Source organism: Bufo gargarizans, chromosome 7 (assembly GCF_014858855.1).
Source record: "Bufo gargarizans isolate SCDJY-AF-19 chromosome 7, ASM1485885v1, whole genome shotgun sequence".
Classification (NCBI taxonomy): Eukaryota; Metazoa; Chordata; class Amphibia; order Anura; family Bufonidae; genus Bufo; species Bufo gargarizans.
This window is the reverse complement of record NC_058086.1, coordinates 153,084,789-153,102,305: the sequence shown is the minus strand read 5'-3', so window position 1 is coordinate 153,102,305 and position 17,517 is coordinate 153,084,789. Positions and strand designations below refer to the sequence as shown.

Sequence of the window (17,517 nt, the reverse complement as noted above, 5' to 3'; positions counted from 1 at the left end):
GATGCGCTTCAATTTATGAGCACATCGGCTGGGACTGCTATTAATGTGAGGCCTGACAAGGCGAAAAGCTCTCCGATGCACAGGAAGTAAACTGTATCAGGAAAGCATGGGGGCGGAGTCAACGCAGAGGAGTTCGCCCCAATCCACCTGTAGATGGAAGGCATAAGTATTATGCCGGTGCGTTCCACTCTGGATTGTGCAAAGCAGTAATCAAAGCAAAAGGTGGCTACTTTGAAGAACCTAGAATATGACATATTTTCAGTTGTTTCACACTTTTTTGTTATGTATATAATTCCACATGTGTTAATTCATAGTTTTGATGCCTTCAGTGTGACATTGTCTGCCTACCTTTAAGTCTTCTGAAATAATGATCCCTAAATCCCTTTTCTCAGATACTGAGGTTAGGACTGTATCACTGATTTTATATTCTGCTCTTGGGTTTTTACGTCCCAGGTGCATTATCTGCACCTAGGTGCATATATTAAATGTCTTATTCAATGAAATTTATTAGATATGCCCCTTCACTCCTATATTGCTAATCTTACCTTAAATCCTATTCCTAGGTGCTGTAATGCAGGCCGGGCGGGCGGCAGCGTAACTCCTTGATGTCACGTGCCTGCGCCGCCTACTTTATGAATGAAGCAGGCGGCGCAGGCAAGTGACGTCAGTGAGTGACGCGCCGGCCGCCCGGCCTGCATTACAGAACCTAGGAATAGGATGTAAGGTACGATTAGCAATATAGGCGTGAGGGGGCATATCTAATCCATTTTAATTGAATAAGACATTTAATATTAGTATACTGGGGGCGGCAGGGGCGGCACTGTAACAGTGCCATCCACAGATCCCCCCCCTGTAACAGTGCCATCCACAGATCCCCCCCTGTAACAGTGTGTCAGTCATCCACAGATCCCCCCCATAACAGTGTCCGTCATCCACAGATCCCCCCATAACAGTGTCCGTCATCCACAGATCCCCCATAACAGTGTCCATTATCCACAGATCCCCCCATAATAGTGTCCGTCATCCACAGATCCCCCCCATAACAGTGTCCGTCATCCACAGATCCCCCATAAGTGTCCTTCACAGATCCCCAGTAATAGTGCCACCCACAGACCACCATTAGTTCCAAACCCACCAAAAGCACACCTTTTGGTTAAAAATAATTTTATTCTTATTTTCCTCCCCAAAAACCTAGGTGCGTCTTATGGGCCGGTGCGTCCTATAGGGCGAAAAATACGGCATATAAATGCGCATAAATATATAAATACATAAAATACTCATGGGATTATGAAATCCTCATAACAGTGACATGCACAGTGCCCCCATAACACTGATATTTCATTTGTTTGTGTGTGTGGTTACAAGACATCCACAGGGTTCTCATAACAGTGAAAGCAACAACGTCCTAATAACACTGACATCAACAAAGCCTCCAAAACAGTGACATCCACAGTGCCCTCATAATAGTGACATCCACAGCATTCCCATAACAGTGTCATCCACAGTGTCCCATAACAGCGACATCCACAGGGCCCACATAACAGTGAAATCAACAGTGCACCCATAACAGTGACATCCACAGTGGTACTGTAACAGTGAAGAAAAATGGCTGGTGGAAACCTGGTGTAAAACTGTGTGTATGTCAGTGAGACTCAAAATGAAGGACCTGTGAGCCACTATTGGCCAGTAGGGATCGTGTGACTGTGTGTATGTCAGTAAAGCCAAGACTAAAGGACCTGTGAGCTTCTATTGGCTAATACAGGTTATGTGATGGTGCCATATTTTCTTTTGTGTTAGGAATTTTGTTGTGAATATGGAGAATGGTTGGTCCTAAAGTGATAAAGCCTTTGGAAGCATCTGATTTATAAATATGCCAAATTTGGTGCAAATTGGTCCAGGGGTGTTGCTAGGCTAAAACATTCGGGGCCTGGTCCCCTGATGTTTTGTCCCAGGCCCCGAATATACTGCCTGCCAGGCAGATACAACTGTATTGTCGTCCTCAGGACGGCAATACAATTGAATCTAATGCACTGCCAGATCTGAAGGACCTGTGATGACATCACAGGTCATGTGATCAGTGCAGAAGGCAGGGGTTGAGAAGGACCTGCGATGATGTCACCATCATGTGACCAGTGCAGGAGAGAACTGCAGTGAAGAGGAGAAGAAGCTGTGGTGATGTCTGTATATGAGGAGAGGTAAGTCAAGGGAGAGGCAGAGCAATGCTGGGAGTTGTGGTTATTTAACTGGGACTGTATGTTAGGGCTGAAGAGAGGGATGTTATCATGGGACTAAATGTTCAGGAGTGATGTTATTTACATGGGGCTCTATGATGATTGCGGCTGTGGGAGGGGGTGATTGTTTTTACATGGGACTATATTGGAGGTGGCTGTGGAGGGAGTGATGTTATTTACATGGGACTGTATATTGATGGTGGCTGGGGGAGGGAGTGATGTTTACATGGGACTGTATGTTGATGGCGGCTGTGGGAGGGGGTGATGTTATTTACATGGGACTGTATATTGATGATGGCTGGGAAGGGAGTAATGTTATTTACATGGGACTGTATGCTGATGGAGGCTGTGGGAAGGAGTGATGTTTACATGGGACTGTATGTTGATGGTGGTTGTGGGAGGGAGGGATGTTATTTACATGGGACTGTATGTTGATGGTGGCTGGGGGAGGGGGTGATGTTTACATGGGACTGTATCCTGATGGCGGCTGTGGGAAGGAGTGATGTTTACATAGGACTGTATGTTGAAAGTGGCTGTGGGAGGGAGTGATGTTATTTACATGAGACTGTATGTTGGAGGAGACTGGGGAGGCGGTGATGTTATTTACATGGGACTGTATTTTGGAGGGGGCTGTAGAAAGAGATGGATGGTATTTACATGGGACTGTAAATTGGAGGGGGCTGTAGACAGATACGGATGTTATTTACTTTAGACTGTATATTGTAAGGGCTGGAGAGATGGTGTGATGTTATTTACATGGGACTCTGAGTGCATTATAACAGGAGGGGGCAATATAAATACTGGGGGCACTGTGGGGGCTTTTTAAATCCAGGGGACATTTAGGTGTTCTTATTACTACTGGGGGCTCTAAAGGAGGGTCTTATAGATCCGCCTTATTTCTAAAAAGAGCACTATGGGGGGCCTTAGTAGTACTGAGGGGCCTGTGAGGGCATTATTAATACTGGAGGGCTCTTCTACTCTTCTACTAATGGAGGCACTCTCGGGGAGCATTATCACTGTTGGGGGCACTGTAGGGGGCAGTATTACTAAGGAGAGCATTCTAGAAGGAAATTGCTATTGGTGGGACTACGAGGAGCAGTACTATTGGGGGGGCTATCTGTACAGCACTCATTTTTCTTCAGGATAGTATTTGGCGGTATTGGGGAGCACAGCGAGCAGCAGGAGAACACTGTGGGGACTCCAGGTTGGGGGATGATGATAGAAAAGTGAGGAAGCTAAGATGTCTGTGTGTCACACTCTGCAGAGATGAGGCGGCTGAGAGAAGTTGTATGGACTGAGTGGAGAAGATGATGACAGAGAAGATCTACATCAGAGGAGATGTCACCTGGGAGGCCCTGGATGTGAGAGGTTCTTTATGTGCTACTGTATAGCATGTACAGCAAAATGCGGTGTGTGGGGGGAGGGTCAACTTCCCGGGGAGTACGGCAAACATGCCGAGAGGTGGGTTGAAAGAAACTACAGCATGCTGCAGTTTTATTCCAGCCGCCTTTCGGCATGTTTGCCGTGCTGTGGCCAGACCTCCGGCCTGCCCCATTATAGTGAATGGGGACGAAGATGAGCATCCAGCAGGCTGTTACCCCGCCGGAACAGCCTGCAGGAGAAAGCTACCGCAAGTGTGAAAGTAGCCTTAGAGAATTAGGCCATATTCATTGGGACTTGGGCCCCGGATCCTTTAAAACCCTAGCAATGCCCCTGGATTGGTCCAGTTGTTTGTCCGTAAATAAAGAGAGACAGACTAGATAGATAGATAGATAGATAGATAGATAGATAATAAAAAATAAGATCGATAGATAATTAGATAGATAATGCATAAATAATACGATAGATAGATAGATAGATAGATAGATAGATAGATAGATAATTAGATAGTTAATGGATGAATAATAAGATAGATTAGATCGTTTAATGATTATATAGCTTTGTTTTTGGTGGGTCCTGTCTCCGGGGGTCGGTTTGAAAGTTCTTTGAAAGTAAAAATAATTGAAATTAAGAATTTACATGTTCACCATTTACAGCTCAGTGACAGTAGGTAGCAAATAAAATAAAACCCCAGTCACTTTCATCATAAAGTTTTATTTAACAATCTGTTCATTCCTCTAAAATTATTACAGTTTCTTCTAAAATATCATCATTGGATGTCACATACAGAGGCAGTTTTTGATCGTGGCACTCCAGAGAAGTCTGTGCTTCTTCCATTGATCTAGATCTTTCCTGCAACTCAATATTGTCATCATGGCTCAGTATTATATATGAGGTTTGTTTCCTCCAGCAGTACAGGCCAATGCCTAACGTAAGACACAGAGAAACTACAGATACAGTAATGACTATGACACTTGTTGTATTATACTTAGCATGAGTTGAGGTATAGGCAAAGTTTATATCTTCTTCCCGGAGCACACGTCTGGTGACATGAGCCAAATTTGATATATCTGATTGTTGCAACGCTTTATCAGTTGAGCGGATTGCAATGTAGGTGATGGTGCCCCTTTCACCAGTCACATTGTGAAGTCTGAACGAGAAGGTTTCTCTGCTGCCGGCATTTTTTGGTTGAAGAGATGAAGCATTGATGAACACTGTTCTGGAAAATTCTTGATGTAAATCGGATGGCCTACTGCTCATTCGGATGTCGTACATGGATGCTGAAAGGAGACAAAAACTTGGTAGTTATTACATTGTTGGGTTAACTATACTAAAGGTGGATTTAGATGGGACGATTCTGCAGCCGCTTGTCGGGAAGGAAGCGTTCCTTCCAGACAGTCGGACGCTCATTCAATGAAGGAGACCGCTACATTTACATTGTTGGGAACATGATTACACAGCATGATCTGCTGCCGGAAAATGATCATTGTTTTGTGTGCGCATAAACAATTCAATGACCCGGCGAATGAGCATTTCTTTCATCGTGTAATCGTCAGCCGATTTACCCCTGCAGATAACTGCTAACAAGCGTTCCTAAGAACGTTCATTAGTGATTATGTTTTGGATTCTCGGCCCATGTAAAGGGCCCTATTGTCCAGATGCTTTACATACATTAAGGGAGCTGGATGCTACTTGAATGAGGGCATGACATTGCTCAAAAGGAGAAGTGCAGTGGAATACGGTCTAACAAAAAGGGGCATGTCAATGCCCAAAAATGTTCAGGAACATGGTACGTCCATCTCAACCTCCCACATGGCACCCACAGAAAGTTGCTGCCATGTCAACCTCTGCTGTAGCCCAAAAAAGCATTTGGGGTCTTTGAATTTATTCAATGTTGTATTAATGGATGCAGGAGCAGACTGGCCATAGCCCTCCTCATGGCTGCCAGCTGGATACATAATGATCTCATGCTTTCAGCAGTAATTAATGCTAGTAGCATCAGGTACTTATGCACTTGGTAGGTGCCCTCCTGAATTCAGCTGTATCGTCTTCCTCAGGACTGTGATACAGTTAAATTCTGTAATGGGGGTGGCAGAGTTTTGTGCTTCATTGTAATATTTTGTCCTGCAGGGGCAGTATTCTGTGCAGCGCCATAGTATTGCTGATCCCATCTACTTGTGTTGTCCTCGCCTATTTATGTTGCTCTGCCTTCTGTCAATTTGACCCACCTACAGCATGGGACCTCTTTTAGTTTTTTTTCTAGTGCCACTTTAAGTTCCCAGTCTGCCCCTGAATTGAGGTATGGCGTTTTGGACCACCATACTGAAAGGGTCCCGGCATCCTCTTCATTGTTTACATATAGCAACTCATCCATCCGCATGGCGGTGCCTGGTATTGCAGCTAATTCTGTTGAAGTGAGCAGCGGAGCTATAAGGATGAGCAGCTCTGTCTAGGCATCTCTTTTATGGGGATTGTGCAGCAGCTAGATACTGATGACCTATCCTCTGGATAGGCCATCAATATAAGATCTATGGGGGTCCAACACCTGGCACCCACGCCAATTAACTGTTTGAAGAGAAGGCAGCATTCGTGTGACCGCTACTGTCTCTTCAAGATTACACTGCTCATTGTCTTGCTTGTCTTGGCGGCATAAAGTGATTATAAGTGCTCATCCCATTCAAGTTGCACTGCACTGCCTCTACAAGCAAGGCGATGCGCTGTCTTATCTTGAAGAAGAAGCAGCACTCACACAAGCCCCTCCTCCTTTTCAGACAGCTGATCGGCGGAGTTGTCAGGCCACCACAGATCTGATATTGATTACCTATCCTGAGGATAGATCATCAGTATCTACCTACTGCACAACCCCTTTAACTCAACCCAGAGCTTCAATAATTTAAAGTATTATTTCAAGATGTTTCATCTGACCTTATCCACTGTTATAAGATATCCAGAAAGTGAAATAAAAGGTTTTGCACATCTGGAAATAAATTGTCTTCCCCCTGTTTTTTTTTTGTTTTTTTGCATGTACGTTTATAAACTTTGTTCAGCTAAAACATCCCAGTCTTTTCCTGCTAGTTGCATATATCCAAAGAGTTTGCCCTGGAATTCCAGGAAATGACTACTGCCTTCATGGGCAAAGATTATCGGAGTCATTTATCACACCCTGCACTTTAGAATTCTGTCTTCAAAAATTCACAAAACAGGACATTTGCAACTTTTATACCTCACTTGCGCAAAACTTTTTGCATTTTTACACCACTCAGTGCAGTTTTGAAACGTAAGTGGAAAGGTGTGTGTGGTTAGCTAAGTTAGTGAGTTTCACTCAAGATTTATAATAAAGAATATTTAAGAAAGTCACAAAAAAGTCTCAAGGCCACTCCAGTAGAGGGTGGTGTAGAAAACTGGAGTAGGATTTCTAGACAAAAGTGTTAGGCTTAAAGATGAGCCATATTGAATTACTAATGTGTGACATCTGATAAATCTGAAGCCAGGTACGCTAACGCAGACTCAAGGAAAACTAACTTCAAATATTCCCCTCATGATAAAGCCCCCCTATGTGTGGATCTTCAAGAAAAACCTACCAGATCCTTGGTCATAGTCATCCCCCGGAGCTGTCCACGATAACACTATATGGTCATTTTCTAGTCTTGCTTCAAGGTCAGTTATTTTACATGGAGGAAAAACATCTTCATGAACTGTTTCCTCTGATACATTGGTTACTTTGAGACTCCCAAGAAAGTAGATTCTGCTGAATGGCTCATTAGAACTTAGTACTTCAGTAGCGATTAGTGGTTTTGGAGGGTTCATATTGATGGTGCCTGCAATAAACAGAAATACATCAAAAGGTTTTGTCCAAAGTGGTGCAAGCGAAAAGTGGAGCAATTGCCAACAGGAACCAGTCAGATTCCAACTTTCATTTTAGAGGCCATTTGGACAAAAAAAGCTGCAACCTGATTGGTTGTCATGGGCAATTACAGTACTTTTTCTTTGAACCAGTTTTGATAAATCTCTCCCATGGTTTTCAAGTCCTATAAGAGACAGAGAGAGAGATTTCTTGGAGATATATGGATACAACATCCATATTATTCCATGCTTACCGTTTTCTATGTATCCTGGAACATACATCGCTCTGTTGTTCAGTGCAGGCTCCATTATGGTAGCATTTGTCCAAGTGGCAAGAATTTTCAGTGCATATCTACCATTGGTAGGGAACTGAAATACATATCTGGAATATATGCCATCATCTTTGACAGAATCAGCACCTAGAGGGAATGTAAGTACAAAAGGTTCACATGAGCAGCACAATATCTTCTGCCATTTGCTTACACAAGAATAGTAGACGGTGCATGGTGGCTAAGTGGTTAGCCCTGGTGCCTTGCAGCACTGGGGTCCTGGGTTAAAATCCAACCGAAGACAACATCTGCATGGAGTTTGTATGTTCTCCCCGTTTGCATGGGTTTCCTCTGGGTACTCCCGTTTCCTCCCACACTCCAAAGACATACTGATAGGGAACCTAGATTGTGAGCCCCATTGGGGACAGTGTGATGCAAATGTCTGTAAAGCGCTGAGGAATATGTCAGCGCTCTAAAAGGGCTTGTTTACATGACCGTTGTCCCTCCGTTGCCGTATTGTGGCCCGCATACGGTGGGTCCGCAATACATGGGGCACCGGCCGTCTGCATTCCGCATCACGGATACGGACCCATTTACTTGAATGGGTCTGCAAATCCGGAGGTGCGGAATGATACCACGAAGCACTACAGATTCCGTTCCGTTCCGTGCCTCCTCACCGCAAAAAGATAGAACTTGCTCTATCTTTTTGTGGAACAGACGGACCGCGATCTGTATGCGGCAGCCCCACGGCCAGTGCCTGTGCATTGCGGACCGCAATTTGCAGTGCGCAGCACAGGCATGGAGGGGCGACGGTCGTGTGAACAAGCCCTAAGTGTGTAAAATAACTAAAAATAAACACTAATTATTAGAATAACACTATGGCTACATAAACGAGACCCCCAGACAAAAATAAAAAATCTTTTAGATTTCACCTCAGTACCTCTACCTATTACTGCCAAAAAGCAACCTATAGATTTGGGGTGAGGTACCCAATAAGTGTAGGGGTGGTATTATACTGCCCCGATCTTTGGGAAGGTCAAGTGCCCATTGGAAATTGTTTGTACCGGCCTTGATTACACAATCCAATGAAAGTTGATCTGCTGCCAGGCGATTATCGGGAACAAGCATTTATACTCCCGATAATTGGCCTAAAATTGTGCAGTGTACTAAGGCTCTAAGTTCTCAGAGCTGTTGTACCCTCGCCCTGTCTGTGTATTTTAGGCTACGGCAACATGAAGATAAGCATGATCTGTAGTAAAATTACCATTGTTCTCTATAATAAAGGAAGAGGCACACCATCAAGGTGAGTTTACACCGCATGATGTTACAGCCGATTGTCAGGAAGAAGGCGTTCCTTCCCGACAGTCGGCTGCTCGTTCAGTAAAGGAGACCGTGGCATTTACATGCAGTAATCTCCTTTACAGTATGAGGATGAGTGATCGCTCGTCCTCATACAGATTTATGATTTCTGAATGTACATTTAACCCTTCAGATGCCATGGTAAAAAATGGTAAAAAAAAAAAATGCGCACGCACATTAGTTCTATGGTGCTTTTACCTGTGGCAAAGCTTTATAGGAACATAGTGTATTTTTCATACATTCCAATGCTAACGCATTGAAGTGTATGAGAGATGAAATCTAATTATTGCTTGATATAGTTCTCTATGGGATCTATAAAAAAGTGTAAAAAAAAAACAAAACTGTTTTTAAAACTAAAAAATTTAAAATATAAAAATCACCCCCTTTCCCCAAAATGTTAATAAAAATATGTAAACAATAAATATAATACACATCATTGCTGTATATGAAAATGCCCACACTATTAAAATATAAAAATATAATTCAAAATAGCCAATTCACCGTTTTTTGGTTGTTTCAACTCCCACAAAAAATTAAATAAAAAGTGATGGTATCATTGAAAAGTACAGATTGTCCCACAAAAAATGAGCTCCCACACAGCTCCATACACATAAGTACAAAAAAATTATAGGGGTCAGAATATGGCGATGAAAATAATTTTTTTCTTCAGAGTTTTTAGTTTTTTTTCAGCATTAAAACACAAAAAAAAAAAATATAGCTATGTGGTATCACCATGATCGGACTGACCTGAAGAATAAAAGTAACAGGTCGGTTTTACCACAAAGGAAATTATGTAAAAAAAAACTAACATAAAATTGTGTCAGAATGTATTTTTTTATAATGCCACTCCATTTAGAATTTTTTTCTTGCTTCCCACCACATTTATTTAACCGTAAATGGTGCCATTAGAAAGGGCATCTTGTCCCACAAAAAACAAAAAAACACAAGCCCTCATACGTTTATGTGAAGGCAAAAACGAAAACAAGGAAAATTGCCTGGTCATTAAGCGTTAAAAGATCAAGCTGACCTGGTACTATAATTAATTGCCTTCTGCAGCTATCCCTTACTGTGACCTTATCATAACATGCCACCTCTGCCCTACTTTTATAATATAAATATTCCCTAATGTGGCCTCCTGAGCCAATCTCAGCAACAAATATGTTAGAGGTTAAAGCGTCAGTAAATGGGATGCTTTACCTGCACCATTGTCATTGAGTGTCACAATGATAGATTCTCCGGATTCTGACTCAATGATGGCGGTCACATGAGCTCCCAGTACCGTTGTATGCCCTTGCTTAAGTTCCGCAAAGACAGTCACCAGCTGCGGAGAAGTGATCCTTTCATCAGTCCATTCACCAGTGACAGTCACAGGAGGAATGGTGTATGATGATGGTCTGGAGGTCACTAAAATGCCAAGAACCTGGCTGATTTTTAATGAGTTAGTTATAATATATGTCCAAGAGCCAACCTGTATAAAGAAAAAATGTAGTAAAAAAAAAGCCACGATTGTAGAGAAGAGATAAAAAACCATCAGTTGAGCTTGTGTAACCTGTCTTTCTTTATCTAATGCCATTTTACCTGTGATGTTCCAGGAACTTTTAGATAAGATGCTCGAGATATTAGATCATGGTCAAGGTTTTCATTGGTATAATTATAACCTGATGGATCCTGGATAGTAACATTAGGAGGATCAGAAGCCTGCCAGGTAATAATGAACACTGTATTATTTCCCACAGTCTTGTCCATAATGACAGATCCAGATAACTGACCTTCTGGTGGAATACGTCTTTGGACACTTGTTAACTATAACCAGAGAAATACAGCTGTTAATATAATGATGAAAGATGGTATTGGTAACGGGTATGAGATTTCCATGGAATCTTACCTTTATACATAGATCTGGAGAGTCTTGGTTCACAGGAAATATTTCAGTAAATGCTCCAATCAGATGGTCTGAATCGTTACTGTCTGAGGTGAAGAACATTTTTCCTCCTTACATTTAACAAATACAGAACAGAAATGAGTGTTTGGCAGAATCCATTCTTCACACCATAGTACACTTTAGACCATTGTCTCATCCTGTCTTTCTTACTTACTTACCTGCTCCTCATCGCCAGGTTCTGGCTCCTTTAGTTCCCCAATTCAGCTCTATGGACCTGCTTGTTAAATGGAATCCATCAGCTACAGAACACCCTCAAAACTAAAGTAAGGGGTGTATAGTGTAAGTAATGCCAAGTCCGATTATGTCATTTTTATCTTTATACTCACTTGCATTCCGGTGCTTTGCTCTGACAAACCAGAAGTAAAATGCATTGAGAGGACTCCTTGAGTCCTCTCCATTATGTGCATGAGCATGGGAGTCCTCTCAATACATTTTACTGCTGGTTTGTCAGGGCAAAGCATTGCAATGCAAGTGAGTATGAAGGTAAAAATTACATAATCTAACTCATCACCCCTTACACTATACACCACTTACTCTGGTTTTGGGGATGTTTCGAAGATGAGAGATTCCCTTTAACATCCAGTTTGATGGAAGTCAGTTGACTGGCTGCAGTGGTTATCTGTCACACATCACCGCTGCAGCCTGTCATTGGCTGCACCAGCACACTTAAACGTTGTCAAACAGGATAACATTGAGACCAAAGCACTGCCACAGGAGATTGAAGGAGCCAAAACCCCGAGGCGGAGATCAAGGATATGCTCCACTCCTTGATGGAAATCCTGTTGCGTGCTGTTTCTTCATATATCAAGGATGTTCCTGGGCAGAAACTCATGGAAAGAACACCATAGCTAGATCCGCATGTTGTGCAATAAACACTGCTTTTATTTTCTACTTAAAGAATAAAAAATTAAAATAGGCCTTCATTAAGTCCTAGGTGCTTCCAGAGCCCTTGAAGAAGCCATGAGGCGAAACCGGTCGGACAGGCATCTTGCTATGTTTTAATGAAGGACTATTTTAATCCTTTCTGTCCAGGAACATCCTTGATATATGAAGAAACAGCACGCTATAGAATTCCCATCAAGGAGTGGAGCAGGACATGCAAAGGAAGGAGAACTGGATCAGCTTCAGCCTAATCTGCTACTGCGATAAAGCTCATCGGGTTAAGAGGAGTTCACAGACTTTGGAGGGTGGTGAGACTATAACGCACGCATAACGCATAAAAGATGCTACTTCTTTAATTCACTTCAAATACTTCTATTTGATTGACTGTTTTTCCTTTATCACAGAAAGGTTCTGGGCTTGTATTTTAGAGTGTTATACCTACCTGTTTGGGTGGTGGCTGTGATGGCAATAAAGAGTAGAGGCATTGTACGGACAAAACCTCCAAAAGAACTGCCAGGGCCAGATCTGCTTCCATCGTAGTCAGCTCAGGAACTGGTGATGCCGCTGATATTATAGGTGCAGGCTCAAAACATCCCAGACCTAAGCCAAGCTCAGCTGCCTCTAGCTCTGTGCGAACAACTCCTGTATGGTGATTTTTCTCTACAAGGCCAGCACACAAACAAGAGCCGTGTACTAGAGCTGTAGGATTAAGATAAGCCATGAGTGTTCAAACACAAACATAAAGTAGGTACCAGAGCTCTATTGCAGCACATTGTTCACACATCAGTTCTGCATGTTCTATATTCTGCGTTTTTCACGCAGCCCTGGCCCCATAGAAGTGAATGGGGCTTCAGTGAAAAACGCATTGCATCCGCAAGCAAGTGCGGATGCAATGCGTTTTTCACTGATGGTTGCTATGAGATGTTGTTTGTAAACCTTCAGTTTTTTATCATGCGCATGAAAAACGCATCAAAACGCATTGCAATGGCGCAGAAAAAACGTAACAACTTAAGGCAAACTTGCTAGCAAAATGGTGTGAGTTTCACTGTACGCACCCTAAACGCATCGTGTGAAAGAGGCCTAAGAAAAATGTGCAGTGCACACGGAAGGTGTATTTTTCGGATCTGTCCTTTGCAGATTGAAATATGGACATGGCCATGTGCATGAAGCCTAATGAGCAGCGTGAATAATCTCCTATATCTACAAACTCACCTGTGCTTTCTGCTAAGGATTCTAGTTCAGGGTCCGCATCCACCCCTACTGCGATGGTGTGGATAACTGAGCCACTCCCTGAAACTTTTGATAAGCACGTATGCAAATTTGTGTCCCTTCCACCAACTGCCAAAATGATTTCAGCCCCTTCTGTAGCTCCTTCAAGGCTTTTGATTACCTGTAAAAATAACAGAATATTGGTTAAATTCCCACTTCCTTATATATCTGTTGAATATTTGTGCTATTTTATGTCATACTTCCAAGCATAGTTTGCTAGCTTCAGCTTTTATAATAAAAAAAAAACAAGATCCTTATGTGAATGCTTGTCTATTTTACATCTGAAATCCTGAAATATCTACTTTTCTCTCCCGAAACAATCGTGATAGAGACATTGGGCAGCACAGTCACTCGGTGCTTTGCAGTGTTGGGGTCTTTGAATCATGGAGTTTTTAAATCCTTTGCATGTGAGTTTTCTCCGAGGACCAGATTAAAGTCGTCAGAGTTTCCTGGGCAAAAATAATTGGTGCGGGCCTATATCTCACTTCTGAAGTCCTGACCCTTTATAATAGCCACATATACTGTGTAAGAGGTGGCTGTTCATGTGCAGCAAGCCCAGGAGAGGGGAAAGGAGGAGTGATATTAGCAATAATTTAGGTTGTAGTTACCCACTCTGATGCTCCCCTGGGCCATGCAGTTTTGATAAAGGGTGCACCTTTATGCCTTTCGGCACTCCCTGGCTTTGGGGATTCTCCTAGCTCAGAGATGCTCAACCTGAGGCCCTCCAGCTGTTGTACAACTACAACTTCCACAATGCCGTTCTGTAGGATGATAGCTGTAGGCTGTCAGGGAATGATGGGAGTTGTAGTTTTGCAACAGCTGGAGAGCCGCAGGTTGAGCATGCCTGTCCTAGCTGATAGTGATTTGGGGTGCTTTTGGTGGTCCTAAGTGCAAAGCAGGGTTTCCTGTAGTGTGAGTCAATGATGAAGCCAGGTTGGATGAAGTCTGCTGTACCTTACTTTACTGCAGCAGTTAGTGGTTAGTTCACGCAGTCTGCACAGGCAATATCCCAAGGCTACATATCGGAGATAGAAGGCTGAGTCTCTTTCTTATAGTCTGCACACAATTCTCAACTCAACCAAGGGGTGCAACTGATCTTTCTCACTCTCGCTATATGGGTGTCTTACTCACTGTAGCACAATCGCTGAACAGGTAAACAGCCCATTCTTTTACATGATGGGAAGCCTGAGGTTTATTACTCCCACCAGTATGCAGAGAAGTCTGTAGCCAAAACGTGGGTGATTTACCTTCCTCTGACAAATGCTCTGCAATCCTCCATGTATGGCCGATAAACTTTCTGCTGCATTCAGTAACTCTTTCTCTCAAGAGCTGAAACATATGCTGTCGCTTTGACTGCTTATCCTGCACAGGGCAGCAGATCTCCCTGTTTAACTCAGCTCCTCACTGCTCTTAAATGTTTTCTCATTGACAGTACTAGTCTGAAAACTATTTCCTCCTAGAGAGTATTTGAATTAAGTTGAATACTTTTATGTTAATAGATACAAACATATTATTGAAGTGATGCCTTTATTGGCTATTGGCTGTGATAGCATACTAGTCTTCATCTCTGAAATCCATTAAAAAGAAATCAAAACCATCTTTTTTTTTTTTTGCTCATTATATACAAAATTTAAAGGCATAAAAGTATCTCCACTTTTGGATTTGTGAAGTGGCTTGTTCAGAATGCGCTGTGTAACTCACTTTACTCTTGTGATTGTATTATATACACTTCTTGCGCACATTCAAATTTTCCATATAAAAAGGCCAAATGGGGCTGGTGTTTGTTCTAATGTGTTGGTTAAACATTGAGTAAAGCTGACCATACACATTAGGTATATATCCGTAGGATTGGCCAAACATCTAATGTGTATGGAGGGTCCCTGACTGTTTCCCAATGGCAGATGACGTGTGAGAGAATTGGGATGTCAACAAGCCCAATCATTGTGGTCTCGGGGAGCTGCCACTAAAGGTACCTGGCCGTCAGTGGTGTACATAGAGACGTAAGGGCCTCATAGCAAGGATCAAACCAGGCACCCACACACACACACACACACACACACACAGGACAGAAGCGTTTCTGCCTAAACCCTTTTCAATGACCCCTGGGCCATTTATTCTACTGCCTCATTTGCTAAAAGTTGTTCCTTTTAAAGTCCTGATCAAGTTTTCACCTCCAGTAGAAGAGGAGATAATCCCAAGTAAGACTGGGCCCCCTCTTGCCCTGGGACCCGTAGAAGTTGCATGGTCTGCCGCTATGGTAGTTACACATGTATGTACGGAGGGTTGTGAAGAATAGATGTTGGATGAATGAGTGTTCAGCTAACTATCTTAAGGGGAGGCTCACATAGCATGTGTATGGTCATGGTTAGACACTCCCTGTTCAATAGCTGTTTGGTTCAGATTTCCACTAGAAATTATTATATGCTTGGAGAGTGCAAAATAAAAAAAATATGCAAAAATATTTAAAAAATTGGCTGGCTCACAATAATTTGCATATAACTTTACTGATTCATGTATATAATACAACACACTAGAAAACAATACATAAATATAAATTTAAAAAAAACTTAATTCATACACCCTATTATATGATCAGGGTCCCTTTTAAAGCGGAGCTCTCGCATATATAATGTTCATATAAAAAAAATTCATATGTATAAAAAAAAAAATTTAAAACACGGTTTCCCTGTCTTATAGTTCTTCACCTTGACATGCAGTTAATAGTGTGGCAATTGAGCCAACCAACGAAAAAAGACCAATAACCCCATATAGAATGAGAAGACACATATAAAATATATGTAATTTATTAAAGACACAATTAAATAAAAATAAATATAACACAAAGGCACAGGGTAAATGGGGGGGGGGGTGAGGCACCCCGTGTAATGGGACCAAAATCAGCCACCCTCATATATACCGGACTAACAGGGAAAGGGGGTCACAGACATTGGGTATAAAAACCGCATACTGGTGGGAGAGCTGTAAGTTCACCCAAAGTAACCTATTAACATGTGCATGCTACATACAATAATATAAGAAAGTCAATATGGTCACACATAGCAAACTTGCCCTCCAAATATACCATAGATGGCCATCAGGTGAATGCAGATTACCAAATAGTAACAAAGTCAAGGGCAAAGCAGGAATGCTGTGTGTAAGCATTGGATCATACTAAAGTAACAAAATAACCATGCATGAGACAAAAACACAAATTACCGATGGTATGCCGGAACCCAAGGTCGGTGACCAGAGCTACAGCATAGTGTGGCAATTGTATCTCTCTTCAGTGTCAACTAAATTGCAAGGTTCTCTTAATTGGTAACAAACCTATAAAACATCCTAACAGTCTGCTCCAATATTCTCTTGTAGTTGAGTGGCTTATTGTATTGCTTGCCAGTTAAGTTAATGCGCATATATTATATTAGTAAAGCGCTTTTTTTAATACGTAGATGTTTTCAGCAATGCTTCATCCATTTGTTACTCACGGATCCTAATACAATAAGCGCTCGTCTCCCACAGACAGACCTCGTTACATGCCAGCTTGAATATGCAGCGTCTCCTCTCGCGCTTCCCCGCACATGCCTACTGGGATCGTCAAAGAGCCGGCCGGGGCTCTGCTGTACCGCAACACTGGTAGATATCAATGCACACCTTTGTGCACTCATTGTATTAGGATCCGTGAGTAACAAATACATAAAGCATTGCTGAAAAATACAGATTAAAGGAAGCGCTAATACAGTATAATATATGCGCATTACATACAAGTTAACTGGCAAGAAATACAAATAAGCCACTCAACTACAAGGGAATATTGGAGCAGACCGTTAGGCCTCTTGCACACAAAAGTATTTTCTTTCCCGTGTCCGTTCAGTTTTTTTTTTGTGGACTGTATGCGGAACCATTTTCAATGGGTCCGCAAAAAAAAACAAAGTTACTCCGTGTGCATTCCGTTTCCGTATGTCCGTAATTCTGTTCCGCAAAAAAGAAAAATAACATTTCCTACGCATTACGGAAAAGGATAGTACTGTTCTATTAGGGGCAAAGCTGTTCCGTTCCGCAAAATACGGAATGCACACGGATGTCGTGTAGGAGTTCGTTATCAAATAAGAGAACCTTGCAATTTAGTTGACACCGAAGGGAGATACAATTGCCACACTATTAACTGCACGCCAAAGTGAAGAACTATAAGACAAGGAAACAGTGTTTTGAGTTTTTTTTATACATATGAATTTTTTATATAAACATTAAATATGCGAGAGCTTCGCATTTAAAGGGACCCTGATCATATAATAGTGTGTATGAATTCTGTTTTTTATGTATTTATATTTATGTATTGTTTTCT

The 17,517-nt window shown here is 42.2% G+C and overlaps 1 protein-coding gene across 4 annotated transcripts in view; it reads right to left on the bottom strand.

Annotated features, from left to right (window-relative positions):
- Positions 1-4,311: 4,311 nt before the first annotated feature.
- LOC122943960 (calcium-activated chloride channel regulator 1-like) overlaps positions 4,312-17,517 on the bottom strand; it is a 66,711-nt gene continuing 53,505 nt past the window's right edge. For all 4 annotated transcript variants that reach the window (XM_044302117.1, XM_044302118.1, XM_044302120.1 and 1 more), the window contains 7 exons: positions 13,119-13,296; positions 10,968-11,074; positions 10,661-10,885; positions 10,280-10,550; positions 7,709-7,873; positions 7,193-7,429; positions 4,312-4,891 (listed from right to left, as the gene is read on the bottom strand). In XM_044302117.1, coding sequence (XP_044158052.1) covers positions 4,341-4,891; positions 7,193-7,429; positions 7,709-7,873; positions 10,280-10,550; positions 10,661-10,885; positions 10,968-11,074; positions 13,119-13,296 — 1,734 coding nt within the window. In that variant the 3' untranslated portion in view covers positions 4,312-4,340. The remainder of the gene's footprint in view (positions 4,892-7,192; positions 7,430-7,708; positions 7,874-10,279; positions 10,551-10,660; positions 10,886-10,967; positions 11,075-13,118; positions 13,297-17,517) is intronic.